The sequence below is a fragment of the Equus asinus genome, chromosome 6 (assembly GCF_041296235.1).
Source record: "Equus asinus isolate D_3611 breed Donkey chromosome 6, EquAss-T2T_v2, whole genome shotgun sequence".
Classification (NCBI taxonomy): Eukaryota; Metazoa; Chordata; class Mammalia; order Perissodactyla; family Equidae; genus Equus; species Equus asinus.
The window spans coordinates 12,718,318-12,735,251 of record NC_091795.1 but is presented as its reverse complement, the minus strand read 5'-3'; the positions used below and the strand labels follow the sequence as shown (position 1 = coordinate 12,735,251).

At 43.6% G+C, this 16,934-nt stretch overlaps 1 protein-coding gene across 50 annotated transcripts in view; it reads left to right on the top strand.

The window, feature by feature from the left end:
- Nucleotides 1-16,934, top strand: part of MAP4K4 (mitogen-activated protein kinase kinase kinase kinase 4) — a 185,696-nt gene that overhangs the window by 135,287 nt on the left and 33,475 nt on the right. For 16 of the 50 annotated variants that reach the window (XM_070511600.1, XM_044773030.2, XM_070511584.1 and 13 more), the window contains exons 12-15: nucleotides 1,485-1,695; nucleotides 11,509-11,670; nucleotides 14,484-14,570; nucleotides 15,144-15,356. In XM_070511600.1, coding sequence (XP_070367701.1) covers nucleotides 1,485-1,695; nucleotides 11,509-11,670; nucleotides 14,484-14,570; nucleotides 15,144-15,356 — 673 coding nt within the window. Of the gene's footprint in view, nucleotides 1-1,484; nucleotides 1,696-11,508; nucleotides 11,671-14,483; nucleotides 14,571-15,143; nucleotides 15,357-16,340; nucleotides 16,503-16,934 lie in introns of all 50 variants that reach the window. The other 34 variants (XM_070511601.1, XM_070511599.1, XM_070511586.1 and 31 more) reach the window with 3 other exon arrangements.

The window sequence follows — 16,934 nt, the reverse complement described above, 5'->3', positions numbered from 1 at the left end:
CTTGCCGCTGGCATTTGTTGCTCCAGGAAGCATGGATGGTTAATGTCTTGTGGTATATAGAACAGGCCTGCTCATCGGCCAGTGGGGCCTCCATTGAAAAACATTTCAGTGCTACCCAAAACGTGTTTGTTTGTTTTGGTTTTCCCACAAGTGTGGTTTCCAGCCTTTCATTTCCTCTATTAGGGTATATTCTGTCCTGATCCATTTTATAGTCTTTTTTTTTTTTTTTTTTAAGATTGGCACCTGAGCTAACAACTATTGCCAATCTTTTTCTTCTTCTTTTCTTCTCCCCAAAGCCCCCCAGTACATAGTTGTATATTCTAGTTATGAGTGCCTCTGGTTGTGCCATGTGGGACGCCGCCTCAGTGTGGTGTGATGAGCGGTGCCATGTCCGTCCCCAGGGTCCGGGCCCGCCAAACCCTGGGCCGCTGAAGCAGAGCATGCGAACTTAACCAATCGGCCACGGGGCCAGCCCCATTTTGTAGTCTATGTTTTGGTTATCTCTGGCTCCCCGAGGTACAGTGAAGTGGAAGGTTGAAGATTTGGTAGTGTGAACCTCATGGTAACTAATTAGTCAGGAATTTAAAATTTTGCTGACGGCCTTGCCTGCCGTCGTTCATGCTGCAGCTCCACGTAACTGACTGAACAGGAGAGGGAGGGGAGTAGGGAAAGGCCTGTGGGGACCCATGTGCAGAGAATGGGAGTTTGAAGACAGCATGTCAAGAGATGAGAATTTATTGAAAAAACTATAATACCTGTTTCTTCTTGCATAGGAGAAAATTTGAATCCCTTTGAGACTAAAAATTTTAGAGTAATTTGAACTGGTTTCATGAGCCATGTAGTTGTTTTTGGGTAGGAGCGTGGTATAATGACAGAGGCGATTTAAGGAGATTTATTTCCCACCTTACTCTGGGTGTTCTTGGAAGTGGAGAAGTGACTCAGCAGGGGGAGCAGCTAGGAATGATGCTGTTTAACGAGCGTGCAGTGGCTAATGCGTGGGGCCCACGTGGGCTCAGCTGCTGACCCTGAAAGTAAAGTAGGAGGGAATACATGACAAGACTGGCGGACCAGATGAAGAGGAAGGAACGGTGAGTCCTGAAGATTGCTCTGAGCTTTCTGTCCTGGCAGGCCGGGAACATGATGGTGCTTTTACTGATAGGAAATCGGTGATCAGAGAGGGACTAATGACGTGGGAGACGGTGATTTCAGCTTCTCGTTTGACAGTTTGAGTTGATGTGCGAATCCTAAGTAGAGATGTCTTGTCCAGCAGACATCCAGGACAGACTTTGAAGATATTTATGAAGTGGATAAAAGAAGATACAGTACTGTTAATTTGTAAATGTAGTTATTCCCGCGGATTATTAGCTGAATCCCCGAGTGGGCGCACTCGGTAGGAGAGTGACTGTGGACATGGAGTGGCGAGCTGGGGCTGCCATCTCAGTTAGGGGACCTGACGCGCCCTGAAAGCCCCCTTTCTCCCACAGTTCCATTGTCAACGTGCCTGGTGAATCGACTCTGCGGCGGGATTTCTTGAGACTGCAGCAGGAGAACAAGGAACGTTCGGAGGCTCTTCGGAGACAACAGCTCCTGCAGGAGCAGCAGCTCCGCGAGCAGGAAGAATACAAAAGGCAGCTGCTGGCCGAGAGGCAGAAACGGATCGAGCAGCAGAAGGAACAGAGGCGGCGGCTAGAAGAGGTAAAAAGGACCATGTCCAAGTTGGTTTTCTCTGTCTTTATTCCCATTGGTGGCTGGACCCTCAGAGGAACATTCTCAGTATCCTCCTGAGGTAACACCCTCCCCCGGCGCAGCTCTTCAAGTAGCTTCTGAGGGAAAGCGGGTGCTCTCGGACTGGCAAGCCTTCACCTTCCTGGAGGTCTTAGAAAGGTTTTCTTTGCTTGTAAAAACTTTAAGGACCTGCCCCCCAGTTCCTCGTCCTCACGTTGTGTTAGCTGAGGAGCGGCAGGGCCCCAAAGACGGCCTCCTCCTGGCCTGCGAGGGCCGGTCCCACTGTGGGTCTGGTTGGCCGGTGCAGACTTGGCCTGATTGCTTTTCCACTCGTGGCCTGTAGGTTCAAGTTGATGTGTACCTATTTTTCTGAAACTTCAAAATTTTCACAGGAAAAACGTTTTTCTACAAGTGCCTTAACTTCAGATATTTTTTATAAATGCCTTAACTTTAGGTACACTTAAGAGTAAGGGATGAAGAAAAGAAGTATCTTGGGCGTAGAACAAATGCTGTTCTGGAATCTAGTTGTTGGTGTGGGCTTAGTTAGGTCCTGTGGGGGGGAAATGGGTTTTGTGCTGCCTGCTCATTGACCTCATCAATAATGTCAATGTTGATACTGTGCAAACGCACAGCTTTTCATTTTTACTTCACAGAAACATTATCTCCCTGTATTTTACTTGGGATTCAAAAGAGTCTGCTAATTGTCTTTTCTGGTTGCCTTTTGCTATGTATTTCACAGCTCCAAATTTTTCATTTATAATAGTTTCCATTTCACTTAATTCATGCACCTTATCGTTTCACCTTTGTCTTTCTGGCCAGAAAAGGAACCCAGAGCACTCACAAAGCCCTGGACTGATACTGTACAGTAGAGTTTAATTTAAACAACAACACGCGCTGGCACCCAAGTTACTTAAGAGCACATCATGGGGGGAATCTTTGTGTCGTTTTGTGTGTTTGTAGTCTAAATTTTAAAAACTCTAGTTTGCCCCTAGTTTAGAAAACCAGTCCCTGTCTAACTAAGGAGACTAGAAACATTCAGCCAGGACTCGTGGAGGAAAGCATCACCCTCCTCTGTAGGGACAGCACTGCTGTTCATGGAACTCTTTTTGCGGTTTATTTGCAAACTCTTTTTGTGCTGTTTTTAAGACTGTTCTCAGTGCTCTTTGAACATGACTGGAACCCCGAGTGGGTACTGAGGTTTGTTCCAGTTGCATGTTGGCCATTTGGACTTAATGAGAATGCTTAAGTTCTGAGGCTTTGGCTGTTTCTGGTTGTTTCTTTATGCAGTATTCTCCATTGTCCTTCTAGCCCTGGGTTCTACTTTCCTTAAGCATGTAGTACAGGTTGGTTTGGTGGTTTATAACTTGGAAGTGCCAAGGACCAGGTCAGCTAGAGCTCATTTGTAACACAGGCCATGGAAACTGCTTTCAGGCCAAGTGGCAGTGAGGTGAGCGTCCATTTTCCTGTCTGTACCCGGTAGGGAGTGAGAATTGCAAAGTGAATGGCTCTAGGTGAGGAACTGAAGTTTTAAAGCCATTTTGTTTCATTAGCTAAGTAGAGGCAAGAGAATTAGGGATGCCTGCTAAATGAGAACTTTCACTTCCCTTGATTCAATTAGCCTTTTAATTTCAGCTTCTCAGTAAAAGTTCAAACCCAGAGTCACTTCTTTGAACCTCTTCATCAGGAAAGATGGAGCTGGGTACTGAAACGGGGAACGTTTGCATGAGTAGAATCCACTGATCTGGATTCTTCATGATCTCCTTTTTACTAGCCTGGGTAATTGGGCGTTGTTTGCACTCTGGCTCCCAGAAGGTCGCTGGGGAGTATTTGAGCCATGAGTGGTTTGTACCCTCTATTGCCATTACAGATTCAGTCAGAACTGTTCGGGGAACAGCATTCCTTTTGTTATTAACAGACGAAGTAGATAAAGATGGTCAGCCTCGCTCCTAAGATGAATGACAGTTAAAGCTGAAAGGAGATAACAATTGGCAAAAAAAATAGTCCAAAAGTCAAGGTTGTGGGAGACACGGTGCAGATATTCCTTTCTTTGCAACTGCCACCACCAGGCCCGGGGGCTCGGGACTCCTCCTGCCACCCCGCTCCTGTTTCTGAACGCTGTTCCTGAAGGTCCTTGTCTTTAAGAGCAGTCTGTGTGTGGACACTCCCCCCTGCCTTTCGTGCTCTTTGGAATTTGCTGCTGCTCGGATCTCTCTCCTTTGTTTTTCTCTGCTTCCTCCTCCTTGTCTTCTGTGTGAAATGGAGATCTTGAAAGTCCTTGAAGGTATTTTCGAATCTTTCTCCCAGTTTTGCTGAAAATGAGGTTTATGTTTGTTTTTTCCATTTTCCTTGTTTCTTCTGGACGCTCCCAGGACAAAAAGGGAAGAATGCTGAGCCCATGCAGCCCAGGTTCTTACTGGTCATTTCATCTCCTCCGCCTGCCCTCATGGCTCTTCAGACGTCTGAGTGTGCCCCTCAGTCTCTCTCTCCTCGACTCGCTCCACGTTTTCTCAGCTTGCTCTGAGGGAGGCATCCAGGTTCAGAACCGTGTAGGATAGCGATCTCCCCGCGTCGGAAGTTTGACCGTCACTGTATTATAGATGCCTCCTCACACCTTGGGCTCGTGTAGAACTTTGCCTCTCACTAATTTTTTTCAATGAAATTGTACACAAGACAGCTTTTTCACCCATTCTGTTCTTACTCATTCTCCATTTTTTCTGCCCCCCCACCCCCCAAATTTAATTGTGTTGTCACTTTATCCTCCTGGTTTTGTGTTCTGTTTTCATTGAATCTTGATTTGGTACCTATTAACTGTTTTCCCTGCTCCCGTGACATCCACGTATTTGATTAGCGTGTCTTCTCGTTCTTCATCTAAGTTTAATAAAAATATTGAATGACATGTAATCTAAGTTGATTACTATGTTAGTTGGTGTACTCTGGATATGTTTTTGGACGTGTTACATATTTAACTAAGTTTCCTGTCTCCTAGTCGGTACTTCTTCATTTTGACCTCATGGGTACTGTCAAATTATTGGTAAAAACAAGATATATTTGTCTGTGGTTTGGTGTGCTACTTTAGTAAACTTCAAAAGAAGAGAGAATTTCTTAGTGAAGATTTGTTTTTGGCAAGCCTAAAGTGCCATCATAACAACAGCACATTCTTCTTCTTCTTTTTTTGGTGAGGAAGATTGGTCCTGAGATAACGTCTGTTGCCAGTCCTCCTCTTTTTGCTTAAGGAAGATTGTCACTGAGATAACATCTGTGCCAAACTTCCTCTACTTTATGTGGGATGCCACTGCAGCATGGCTTGATGAGCAGTAGGTCTATGCCCGGGATCTGAACCTGCAAACTCTGGGCTGCCAAAGCAGAGCGCATGAATTTAACTGCTACGCCGTGGGCCAGCCCCTCACATTCTTGTTTTTTAAACCATGCGAAAATGATCTTTTTACTATAGATAGGAGTCAAAATTAAACTTTTCTTTTAAGGTTAGAACTTAACCTTTTCTTAAAAAAGGAAAAGGAAGAACCCTTCCCCTCTCCTCCCAGTCTCCCCTTTTGCAAAGATGGCTGTGGTGCTGGTGCTCAGTAGACTTAGACACTTGCCCTCAGATCCAGTCACGGACGTCACTTCCAGGCTAGTCCCTGGCTCTCCCTCTCTGTTCTTGGAGACTTCTGATAGGATGTTCAAGGCATCCCCATCTCAGAATCTTCCTGAAGGTTTTTAAAAATAATCTCCTACTTTACCATCTCTCCTTTCAGAGTTTTTAGCCCTGGAGTTGCACTTGCCACTTTGTGGTTTGGGCTTCTGCTTCCTTTGAGTGAGTGTGTCCCCACTCTTGTTAGTGTGCTCCCCAGTGGTGTCTTTTCTTTGCCTTTTCTCACCAAGAAGGCACATGGCTACATTCATTTCTTTCATTTCTACAAATTCCATAGTGACTAAAAGTTTAGAGAGGTGAGTGGAAGAAATTGCAAACAAAGGAAAGCAAGAGAAGAACTATTTTCTGTGTGAACCTGGATTGGTACTGAAGCTAAATTGTAACACTAGGAAAACAGAAGTTTCTAAGAAAAAAATTAGTAAACCGTACATGTGTTTGTTGTGGATTTCTTGGCTCTGAGATCTTAGAAGGAAGACACAGTGAACTCCTTCACCCCAGCATGTTCCCATGCATTTTAAAGAAATGGGAACCGTTTCCTCACACTTCTTTGCCTACACAAAGGCCTTTGTTTGGCAGATACTAGTATCTATCATCAAGAGTACATGTTAGCACAGTGCTGCCTTCTTATAGTTGCAACTTAGTGCATGCGGTGATGATGGCGTCAGGGTGGCGAGGACCCCTGCGGCCGGGCCTGGCTTCTGTGAAGTCGGCAGCTCCATTGCTTTGCAGAGGGTAGCTGTCTTGTCTTGCGGAACTCCTAAGGTCTTAAACGTTCTTTTGGCATCCCAGTGTAGTATCTGGTTGTACTTATAGTTAAGATTTTGTAAGAATTTTATTCAACGTTATTTCTTACCTAAAGATGAGGAAGAGCTGTCTTTGGGGAGAAGCAAACAGTTTCTCTACTAAGGCTTCATCTGAACTTGCACTTAAAACACTTGAGTCAGTGGTGTGTGTGCAGTAACGTGACCTCAGAAGTTCTTGGAAAGAGCTGAATCTGAAGAATAGACTGGTTTATTAAAGTCAGTTTCTACTAAAACCAGTAAGCCCAGTGGAGTGTGTTTAAATGGACCTCACTATTATCAGTATGACCTGCTTAGAAAGGTTTCTAGAATTGTGAGATGAAAGCACTGCTTTTAAGTACCAAACTAGAAAGGGAACTTAACGGTAATTAAAGCGTAGTTGGAAAAGTGCATGTTTACTCAGGCGTGCTTGGAGAAATGTAGGTAATAAGGAAATCTCTTTTTAATTTGACAGGTTTGGAAATCACTTTACAGCATCATGCAGTTTTCAATTTGTTTGACTTTGTTTTTAAAGAAAGAATGATTTAAGGAAATAACGATGACATTAGTTTGCAAACATTTCAAAGGATTATATCATGTTTATATTCTTAGCAGGGTGAGCCTGGAAAGGCACACTCGTTAGAGTCTCTTGGGTTTCGTGATTTGAAATCACAGGCATGAGGTTAATCCAGTAGGGACTGATGGGACGTAGTTGATGGGTGATGGTCTATGTGTTTTATTTTTGTCCATTTTCTTTTGAGGTTCTCTTGCAGGAGGCCAGCTTTTCACATTCATCATCTATTAAGATGTGTTTACTAAGAGCTTTCTTTAACTCCTCCAGCTCACCCCCGCAATTGAGGGCCTGTTCTGACCGTAGCGGTTTTGATGGTTGGTAGCTTAAGTTCTTGCTCTTGGTCCAGTTTACAATTTCAAGTATTAGAGCATAATGTGGAGGAGGGATTGGTAACTGCCTTGCTCTTGCCTTGGCTGTTGGTCTCCCAACCAGGACTTGCTTAGTTGACTAGTTCTAGTAAACTTACTACTTTCCACATTGTCTTGTGGAGTTTTTAAAAGTATATGACTGGGGGTCCAGCCTGGTGGTGCAGTGGTTAAGTTCGCGTGCTCCCCTTCAGTGGCCTGGGGTTCACAGGTTCAGATCCTGGGTGCGGACCCACACACCGCTCATTAAGCCATGCTGTGGCAGGCGTCCCACATATAAAATAGAGGAAGATGGGCATGGATGTTAGCTCAGGGCCAATCTTCCTCAGCAAAAATTAAAAAAGGGAGGAGCATTGGCAGCGAATGTTAGCTCAGAGCTAATCTTCCTCAAAAAAATAAAAGTACATGACTTATCTTACCTACAAGAATAGGGGGAGAGGGGCTGTGTCTAACTCATCTTTGTGTGCCCATGGTGCCTAATAGATATTTCTCAAGTAGATGAATCAGACATTTGTAGTCCTAGGTGTATCTCGAGGAAGAAAGGGCTTGTTCTTGAGATTTATGCCATTCTTAAGTGGACCTTTGGCCCGAGATCTCTCATTTGAGTTCCAGTGCCACCGTAAAGGACTGTAAAGGGCCTTGTGTCCTGAAGCATAGAGAGTGTGTTGTGTAAAGTGTGAGGCACTATCCAAGTGGAAGACTTCCTGTTGAGCCTTTCCGTACTTACTAGGTAACCTTGCAGAGATGAGATGACTCTGTGATGTGGTTGGACCGTGTAGGCCCTGGAGACATGAGTGGATTCTTTAGCCTTTCGTTACTCTAAATGCTGTTTGGAGATCAGATCAGATCACAGCACTTTTGGCTTGGACGTCATGTGCTGGGTGTGAGGCTTAGATGTAACTAAAAAAGGGATTTATTGTGATATTTACTACAGGGGGGAAAAGATGAGTGAAGCATGATTCCTACTCTCAAGGAGCTTATGGTCCTTTTTTGTGTGTCAATCAAGTAACCAGGAGCGTGTACTTACACAGGAAACGGAGAAGTCGTCTTTCAGAGGCCTCAGTGGTAGCCGGTGCCTGTTAGTGAGATGTTTGCTTAATGTTATTTAATCATGTTATTTTATGACTTACTATAATAATTTTTAATTATTGTAATTAAATAATTACATAATAATTTAATTATTTTGACTTTGGAAAACAGTTGAACACAAACAACTTGATGCTTACCTCACTTTCATTGAGAAATCCCAGTGAAATGCCTGAAGAAACAAAAATGGTGTAAACAACAAGACCAGGGAGAACAGGAAAGGAAACCAACTTGTGGAAGTTCGGTAGTGCATGAAGGGTGAAGACTGTACTGCCCGTCCTGGAAGGGAGGCAGGAATGGGAGGTAACAAGTGGGGCTAAGGTGTGTCTGTGCAGCACTCAGCCCCCCTCCTGTGCGGCCAGGCTGCTGTGCCCCCTCCTCGGCAGGCGCCGACGTGGAGGCCTAGACAAAGCTAAGGCAGAGACGGAGACGTGGAGAGATCAGGCGCAACTGAGTGTGTGGAGGGAGAGGTACTGAAGACAGGGGCGTGAAGTGGAAATCCGCACACCAGTCCGTGGGACTGCGGGCGTGCTCGCCTCACTAGGCCCCACAGGGCCGGCAGCCACGCTCATTACAAACACCACCTCCTCTTCCTACACCCTCTCCTCAGCCCAGGCAGGGTATTGGGAGGATTCCCAGGGTATTGCAAAGAGTCCTCTCTGGAGATACTGGTGGTGGTTCCTTAGAAGTTAGGCGGCGCTGAGTGTCTCAGTAAAAATGGTGGAATAGGAAGCGACGCTCGCCCCTCAGGACAGAAGCTTCCGTGGTCACCTCTTCAGGGAGAACGCTCCTGTGGTTTAAGCTTTAAAACTGATTGACTGAGAGACTCTACTTGGCATTTCAGCTTCAGGTGTATCAGAAGGCTTTTTGTTTTATCTTATTTTTAATGTATTTTTACTCAACAAAAAAGTTCAAAAGATGTTTTCCTTTGGAAAACGTGGCTAGTCAGGAATAGCTGAAGGAATTAAATAATTTCTACTTAAAGCAAAGAAACCTATGTTTCCCAATTGCAAAATGTAATGATTTTATTACCAGTGTTAGAGAAATGGTCATGTTCTTAGCTATTGTACACTTATTGTAAGTGATGTACGGGGGAAATCCAGTCTGTTCTTTTTGCTCCTGTATAGAAAAAACAAAAGATACAAACTAAAAGATCTGAGCTTACTTTGCTTTGAAGAGGAAAGGCTCCAGTAACACTGCTTGGGTGTGATTCTCAGGTTTCTGTGTAAGGTTGTTACGGAGGCCCGGGGGGGTGGGGAAGGTGGTTTTCTTTGTTTTCTTTCCCGGTAGCTAGTTTTTATACGGAAAAGCCGCCTTCCTCCGAGGGTGGAGGGCAGGTGCCTGTGCACGCTCCCTCCTGGCCCTGGGCGCACACCACCCATGGTGGAAGATGGTGGCATCAGCGCAGAAAGCCCCAGCTTTCCAGGCCTTTGGTGCACAGACAGTTGCTCTCAGTTGTTCTCCCTAGATTTGGTTTTGAACAGACTCTAGTGTCTTATTTTTCTCTTTTCTTAAAACTTAAAAAAAGAAGTGTAAAGACATTAGGCCAGCAAGCGACAGGCAGCACGTGCATCATATGGGGACAGTGTTGGTGTTGGGATTTAATAAAGAGACCTCGGCCGTTTAAGTTGTAGTTTCTAAACATCAGGACAGGAACTCAGCTCTTTTTATGACCCCATCCCGTGGGAAACTTATGAGTACTGTGCACTGAATTCTAAAGGTAGACAATGGGAAAACACAAAAACGGAGTAAGACAGGAGGTGGGATCCAAAACTGGCTCAAAATGTCATTGAGCATAATGGTGATGTAGCACTCAGCTGAGAGAGACCAGATACCAAGTAGTCGTTTCTCTCAGTTATTCCGCATGTGAGACATTTCTTTACGTTTCCCAGGAAGCCGTTTTTAAGTGTCTACCTTCAGATTGAATGTTAGTCAAGAGTGGGGGGAAGGCCCAGAAGGAATACTTAAACTGTAATAAATAACCTACTTTGTATACCCATTATAAATATTTGTGTCTAATATCCCAATAGCTTTACCCCAAACTTTCTTGTTTGTTTAATAATCTCAGTGTCACATTAAACTTTGCGGTAATAGTATCGGCTTCCTGTATCTTGAGAAATTTGATGACTGTTGTATTCCCCAGAGCTGTGCCATCCAATACAGGACCCGCTAGCCACGTGTGACTATTTAAATTTAAATGAACGTCAATGAAATAAAATTAAAAACTCAGTGCCTCGGTCATACTGGTCACATCTCAGGTGCTCAGCAGCAGTATGTGTCTAACGGCTACTGTTCTGAACAGTGCTGAGATGGAACATTTTATCATGCGGGCGAGCTCCGTTGGACAGCGCCAGTCTCAGAGGCCTGTGTTTTTCATATTCATGGGAAGAACTGGTTAATTTTATGCCCTGCACTGCATGAGTGCTTTATTGACAGACGGATGTCTGGGACTGGATGAGACAAGCAGCCAGATGAGTGTCCAGTGTGTCGCACGGCTTTATGTTGTGGAGTTACATCAAGCAGCCTGGATTAGGAAAGGCTGTCAGAGCAGGTCTCCTGATTCAGTATCATCTTTTGCACCTGTTGCTGGGATACAGGATGGTGTCTGATTAATAGTATAGGCTTTAGAGGTAGAGGGGCCCTTCCAGCTGGGGGCTTGCCAGCTGAGTGACGCTTGGCAAGTCATTTAACTTTTCTGAACCTGTTTTTTCATCTGTAGGGTGGGAATGAAATACCTACTTCCTAGGCTTGTTATGAGAATTATATTAGGTAAAGTAAATGGAATGAAGAATATCAAATACTTAGCACAGTGCTAGACACATAATAAGTATGTGCTCAATGGCAGATTTTTATATTCATAGTAATAATAATGGCATGTTTTATTTTTGTTGATGTTAATTCCTCTTTTCTTGGTGTGTGCTTCTTTTTTTTCCTGTTGATAATTATCCCTCTCTTTTCTTTGCCCTATTTCTGTTCTCCTTTATTCCTTTCTCTTCTGTCTTAAGGGCCTTGGGTAACTCTGTTAGTGATACCCAAGGATAAAGAATTCCCTGTCTGCTAATTGCTGTGGTACAATGAAGAATGGGGAATAACTGACCTCAGAATGAAACTAAACTTGGTAAGGAGTCACAGAAATGCAGCACCTTTGACCAGTACTTTTGAGGAAGCTAGTCTTTATGGGCCTCGGGGGCCCCGTGGAAATAATTGGCCAGTAGAGATGGGTCCATGAACTCTGCCTCCTTTGCATCTACCTGAAACTGGTGGGCAGACTGTCGTGAGAGCTGTAGCCAGAAGATGCCTGCTGATTGTATGTCTGTACTTATGCAGCAACAAAGGAGAGAGCGTGAAGCTAGACGGCAGCAGGAACGTGAACAGCGAAGGCGAGAACAAGAAGAGAAGAGGCGTCTAGAGGAATTGGAGAGAAGGCGTAAAGAAGAAGAAGAGAGGAGACGGGCAGAAGAAGAAAAAAGAAGAGTTGAAAGAGAACAGGTTAGTTCACAAACAGTCTTCCAACCCTGAATTTGTGAAGTTTGGTACTTTGTAGAGTTGGGAGGTTGGGAGCAAAAAGTATATGCCCATTTGCGTGCACATATGTATTCAGGACTTTAGAGGTTTAAAAATGCTGAAACACAGTTGGAAGCACGCCGGTAGATCCAGTCTCTTGGCTTTACAAAGGGATATATAAATCAGAAACAAGCTAAGTGATCTCCAAACAGTAGGACACCTAGAAGATCTCTGAATGTGGCTTCTCGGGTTTGGCTTACATGCTTCTAACCCCAAATATCTGGATGATAGGTAACCCTTTTTTAATGAAATTAAAAACCAGCCATAAGAAATTACTTATGAGAAATGTTTGAAGTATCCAGTGGCTAAATGAATATTATAATATATATTTGCATATAATTCAGTATATACATGTGTGACATTAGAAAAATGAGTAACACTGTTTTGTTTTGCCAAAAAAGGATCAGGTTTTAGTAATATTCATAGCATTTTATTAATGCCAGATAGAGTTGTCTTTAGAAATCTCTTTTTTTCCTGAACCACCAAATGAAAACCGACTGTTTTTTGTTGTCTGTATTGTCAGTGCGAATGCCATCACTAGCTTCTTCGCCTTTCGTGTCTTTGAATTGATCATTCTTCATTATGAACTCTGAATAAAGAAGAAAGATATGCATGGGGACCAATTTAAATGATACTTGAAATTCATACTTAAAATATTTATAAACAATGGTATTAACTTCCAAATATGGTTAGTTAATCTACTACGCTTGATACTAATCATATGCCTTGGGTTTTCTGAGACTTGGGTCTGCATACTTACCAGTTTTTCCTAGAAATTTAAGTGATACTCTTTATACCTTTTTGACATTATTGACCAGTTAACTATGATGTGTTTTGTTTTGTTTTGTTTATGTTCTAATTTCTGCTTTGGGACTGCGAAGAGGAGAAAGCCTGTAAGCTTTTAAAAATGAAATCATCCAGGGATAATTCTCACTGTTTGATTGCAAGAGGAGGGTGTGAAAGTAATACTTAATTTTTAATGTTCTGATGGCAGTTATTAGCTTTTGTGTATAGCAAGTATTCTTCACCTCTTCTTTTAAAGAAAATAGCATCAAAAATCAGTTTTATTCTACTTTCCCTATTCCTTAAAGTAATTGTTCCCTGTGTTAAAACAGTGTTGTAAGAAACATGTCATTTCTGCAGAAGTGTACCTGTTTGTGTACATGTATATTTGTGTTCTGTGTGTTCAGTGACTGTATGTTGGGACTTCTGTGATTTGGATAAATGTGAATTTTCTGGTTGTCCCCGTGTTTTGAAGGCAGAAAATAAATGAGTGTACTAACTTGATCTTTCAAATTATGGTTTAATTCTGTGTAGTTCAAAGAAGAGATGAGTTGGGAGTCAGATTCCTTTCTCTGCCATTGCTGGGGAAGACCACACACCATGCTAGGGCAGCTCTTGGCACAACTTGTGTCCTGGAGGGTTAGACCTAAATACATGGGACTTGAGCCCAGGTTGGAATCAGGGTACCTTTGCCAATGGCCTTATGGATATGCTTTTCCCCAGACTGACTTTTTTTGGCAAAATTTGCTCTGTAAGATAAAGGTTTCCAAGGAAATTTGTATGTCATGATTTCTCTTATTCAGCATTCTCTCAACCAGAATTATTGGTTAAAACTGCTCAGCCTGGATATATGGCTGTTTTTATTTTAAGGTGTGTGCTATGGTTCAAGTGGATGGTCAGCAGTAGACACCGTAAAGGAATAATCTGAATTTCAGAAGCAAATTTCTCATAGACTCCTTAGTCTGTTCCCCTTCTAGAGTAGTTGGCTTTTTCCTCTGCTGAAAAGCAAGGAAACTTCTTTTTGTTTGTCAGATGTTCGTACTTTTTGAAGTTATCTTATATCTATCTTTCTCATATTTGAGCCTCACAAAACGTCCTGAGTGTTGGGAGAAAATATTCCTGATACTCATTTCTCAAACGAGGAGACTGGAAAATGAGAAATTGAGGGCCTGCTAGAGGTCATAGATAAGGTTTCTTGATTTCCTAGCCCATGAAATATGCATGTAACTTGAAGGTTGGATTTTTCCTCTTTACATATTTTGGATGTGTTTACCTGTTTTCATTGTTACAGAGGTTTATCCTCTTCTCACTGAGAACAAATCATCCTCACCCCCTCTTCTTTCTCTCTCTCTGACACACACACACACAGCCTCATCATGAAGAGTCTGGGCCTGTTCATTTGTGAGAAGTGGCCTGAGTCTGGTGTTCCCAGACCATGGCTTTCAGAAAGTAATCATTCTAAGTCCCTTCTGTATCATCAGAGGAAACACAAGTCATGTTTGTTTTATTTTAATATTAAACAGGTTTTGGGTTAAAAAATTGGCAATCCATGCTTGTTATAAATAATGACTAATAACCAGACATTTATTAATGAGAGCCCTCTGGTTACCTATCTGATTAAACTCTTGATTTCCCTGGCATCTACCATGCTTAAGAGGAATATCATGGTCCATTAAAACGCTGCATTTGTATATAACAGCTGTGTTCTAACAGAAAAGCTCTGAATACCTTTAAGTATATCATTAGAGTGCATGTCATTGTTTATGAGACTCTTTAGATCTTAGTGGCCAATTTGAAGTCCTTGGGAAAAACCTTAGCATAGATTTTTTAGATATTCATCACTGAGTGAATTACCACTAAAGATGATGGGGCAGGTGGTTCTCGGTGCTCCATTCAGGTGCTTCTGATGCTCTCCTTTGGGATAAATTGATTGCTGGGTGATTTCTGTGTGACAGGAGTATATCAGGCGACAGCTAGAAGAGGAGCAGCGGCACTTGGAAATCCTTCAGCAGCAGCTGCTCCAGGAGCAGGCCATGTTACTGGTAACGCCCCGCGTCTGTCTTGTTCTGTAGTGTCAGCACTCGTTCATCTGTCCCTCCCCTGAGTTGGGCATAGCTGTGGTGATCACCAGACCATTTTGGTTAGTGTCGTGGGCCGACAGGCTCAAATCGAGACGTCCTCTGTGGTCAGACTGCTTTGGGCACATTTCGAGGTGGCTTTTATTTATTTCCCATTAATGAGTTCACTGTTCTCATTTGGTAGATAGACAAGGTTTTGAACAGAACTTGGCATTCACTGAACCAACTAGAATGCTAAGGGCTGAGGTTCAAAGCACACGCCATGGGATTTTTACCTGGGATACTCTAAGTATCTTTTGAAACCACCGAAACCAACATGTAATGGAATTCTCTCTTACCCTGTCCAGTGATATTATGGTTAGCAACAAGCTGTCAGATTTTTCCACAGGTAATATGCTATTTAAAATCCCAGCCATTTTGCTTTGTTATAAAACAAGGGGGGAAGAAACATTGTCTTTAAAAGAAGTTGAGAATGAATCCAGAGAGGGGGCGAGCTCTCCAGTGTCCCGTAGATTTAGTGTTCTCTCCCTCTCCAAGGAGTGCCGATGGCGGGAGATGGAGGAGCACCGGCAGGCAGAGAGGCTCCAGAGGCAGTTGCAACAAGAACAAGCATATCTCCTGTCTCTACAGCATGACCACAGGAGGCCGCACCCGCAGCAGCCGCCACCACCGCAGCAGGAAAGGAGCAAGCCCAGCTATCACGCTCCAGAGCCCAAGCCCCACTACGAACCCGCTGACAGAGCTCGAGAGGTATCTCCTTCCCTGTGTTGCCTAGACATCCATCCTGTGGACTGTTCCCTGGAAAGTGGTTTCAGGACTCTTAAGAACTGTATGATGTTAATGCTAGAGGGGGGCCTGGAGGTCACCTGATGAGCCGCCCTCTTGGTTTCCTAGCTGAGAAATGGAGCTTGAGAGACGTTAAGGGGCTGGCCCATGGTCTCTTATCTACTTAGTGTCTTTTCTATAAAGGACCAGTGTGCCTGTGTTAACAAATCTCAGATCGGTTGAACACTAAGATAAATAGAAAGGGAGATGGTGGAATCGTTGTTTAAAATGTAAATGAGGGGGATGGCGGCCTGGGTAACTAATTTTCCAAAACTGCCATGAGGATGAAGTGTGCCTATGGCCCGATTTACTGGCTTTTCACTGATCATGATTTGTTACTGAATTAGTGCATTTGGGCTACCCAGAGCCTTAGTAAGGATGTGGCGAAGCAGTAACGTTCGGGAATTCACCAGGAAGATAGCGAGCGAGCTGGTTGGCCTCCAGAGGATGTTGAATCCTGGCCTCTAGGTGGCACCCTTCCACTGTGTTCGGCCCTCACACTGAGCAGATTCTCAGAACAAGTGTTCTACTTGTTCTGGAATGTCTTTATTTTTGGTGGAATAAAATGTGTTTTGGATTTCCGATGATCTTTTAATCTGTTGGTGTAGTTGGTTGTGACAGGTTAATTTTTTTTTCCTTGTTTATCTTCATGTACAATCCTAGAATTCTTGCCAGGAGGAGATTTTAAAGGCTGACTCTTAATTTTTGTCTCCATAAGTGTTTCTTTATCCTGAATCGAATCCTAGTCCTGCTTTATTTGCCTCCTCCCTTTTTAATCTACTCCTCTCTTTTCTTGTAGTTGAAGAAAGCAGAGAATTCTCTTTGGAGTCCTTCCACTTTCAGGCTTTCTTCAGTATCTCCGCTTTTCCCCTACTAACACTGAGTTGTATCTTCAATTCTCTGATGCAGGTGGAAGATAGATTTAGGAAAACTAATCACAGCTCCCCTGAAGCCCAGTCTAAGCAGACAGGCAGAGTATTGGAGCCACCAGTGCCTTCCAGATCAGAGTCCTTTTCCAATGGCAACTCCGAGTCTGTGCATCCTGCCCTGCAGAGACCAGCCGAGCCACAGGTAGCAACAGCCAGCTGGCCGCGGGTTGAGACTCACGCAAGAGCTCGCTGAGCCACGGGCCTGCTTGTGATACTCAGTTTGGTTGGTTACCGCATTTAGGAAGAGAAGAGACTAGCAGGAGTGATTTTAGACCAACTTAAAGAGAACGTACGCTGAGTTGATAGGGAAGAATAGGATTTTTTTGGTGAAGATTTTTGTTATACTTAGTAAGAATGTCTAGATGCAGTGATTTCTCCTTTTAGTCTAACTTTTTGCCCTTCCTAACTCAGATGTTCCAAACAAGTGCCTGCTTACTCTCGTACAAAGATTTTTCAGTTTAGTTTTCAGGAAGTTAGTATCACAAGTGTATAGAGGGAGAACCAGAACCTTTTCTTAGCCTGTGGTCCTTGGCTCCTGGCCAGTTCCATGTGTGGGCCTTAGAGAGCCAGGGAC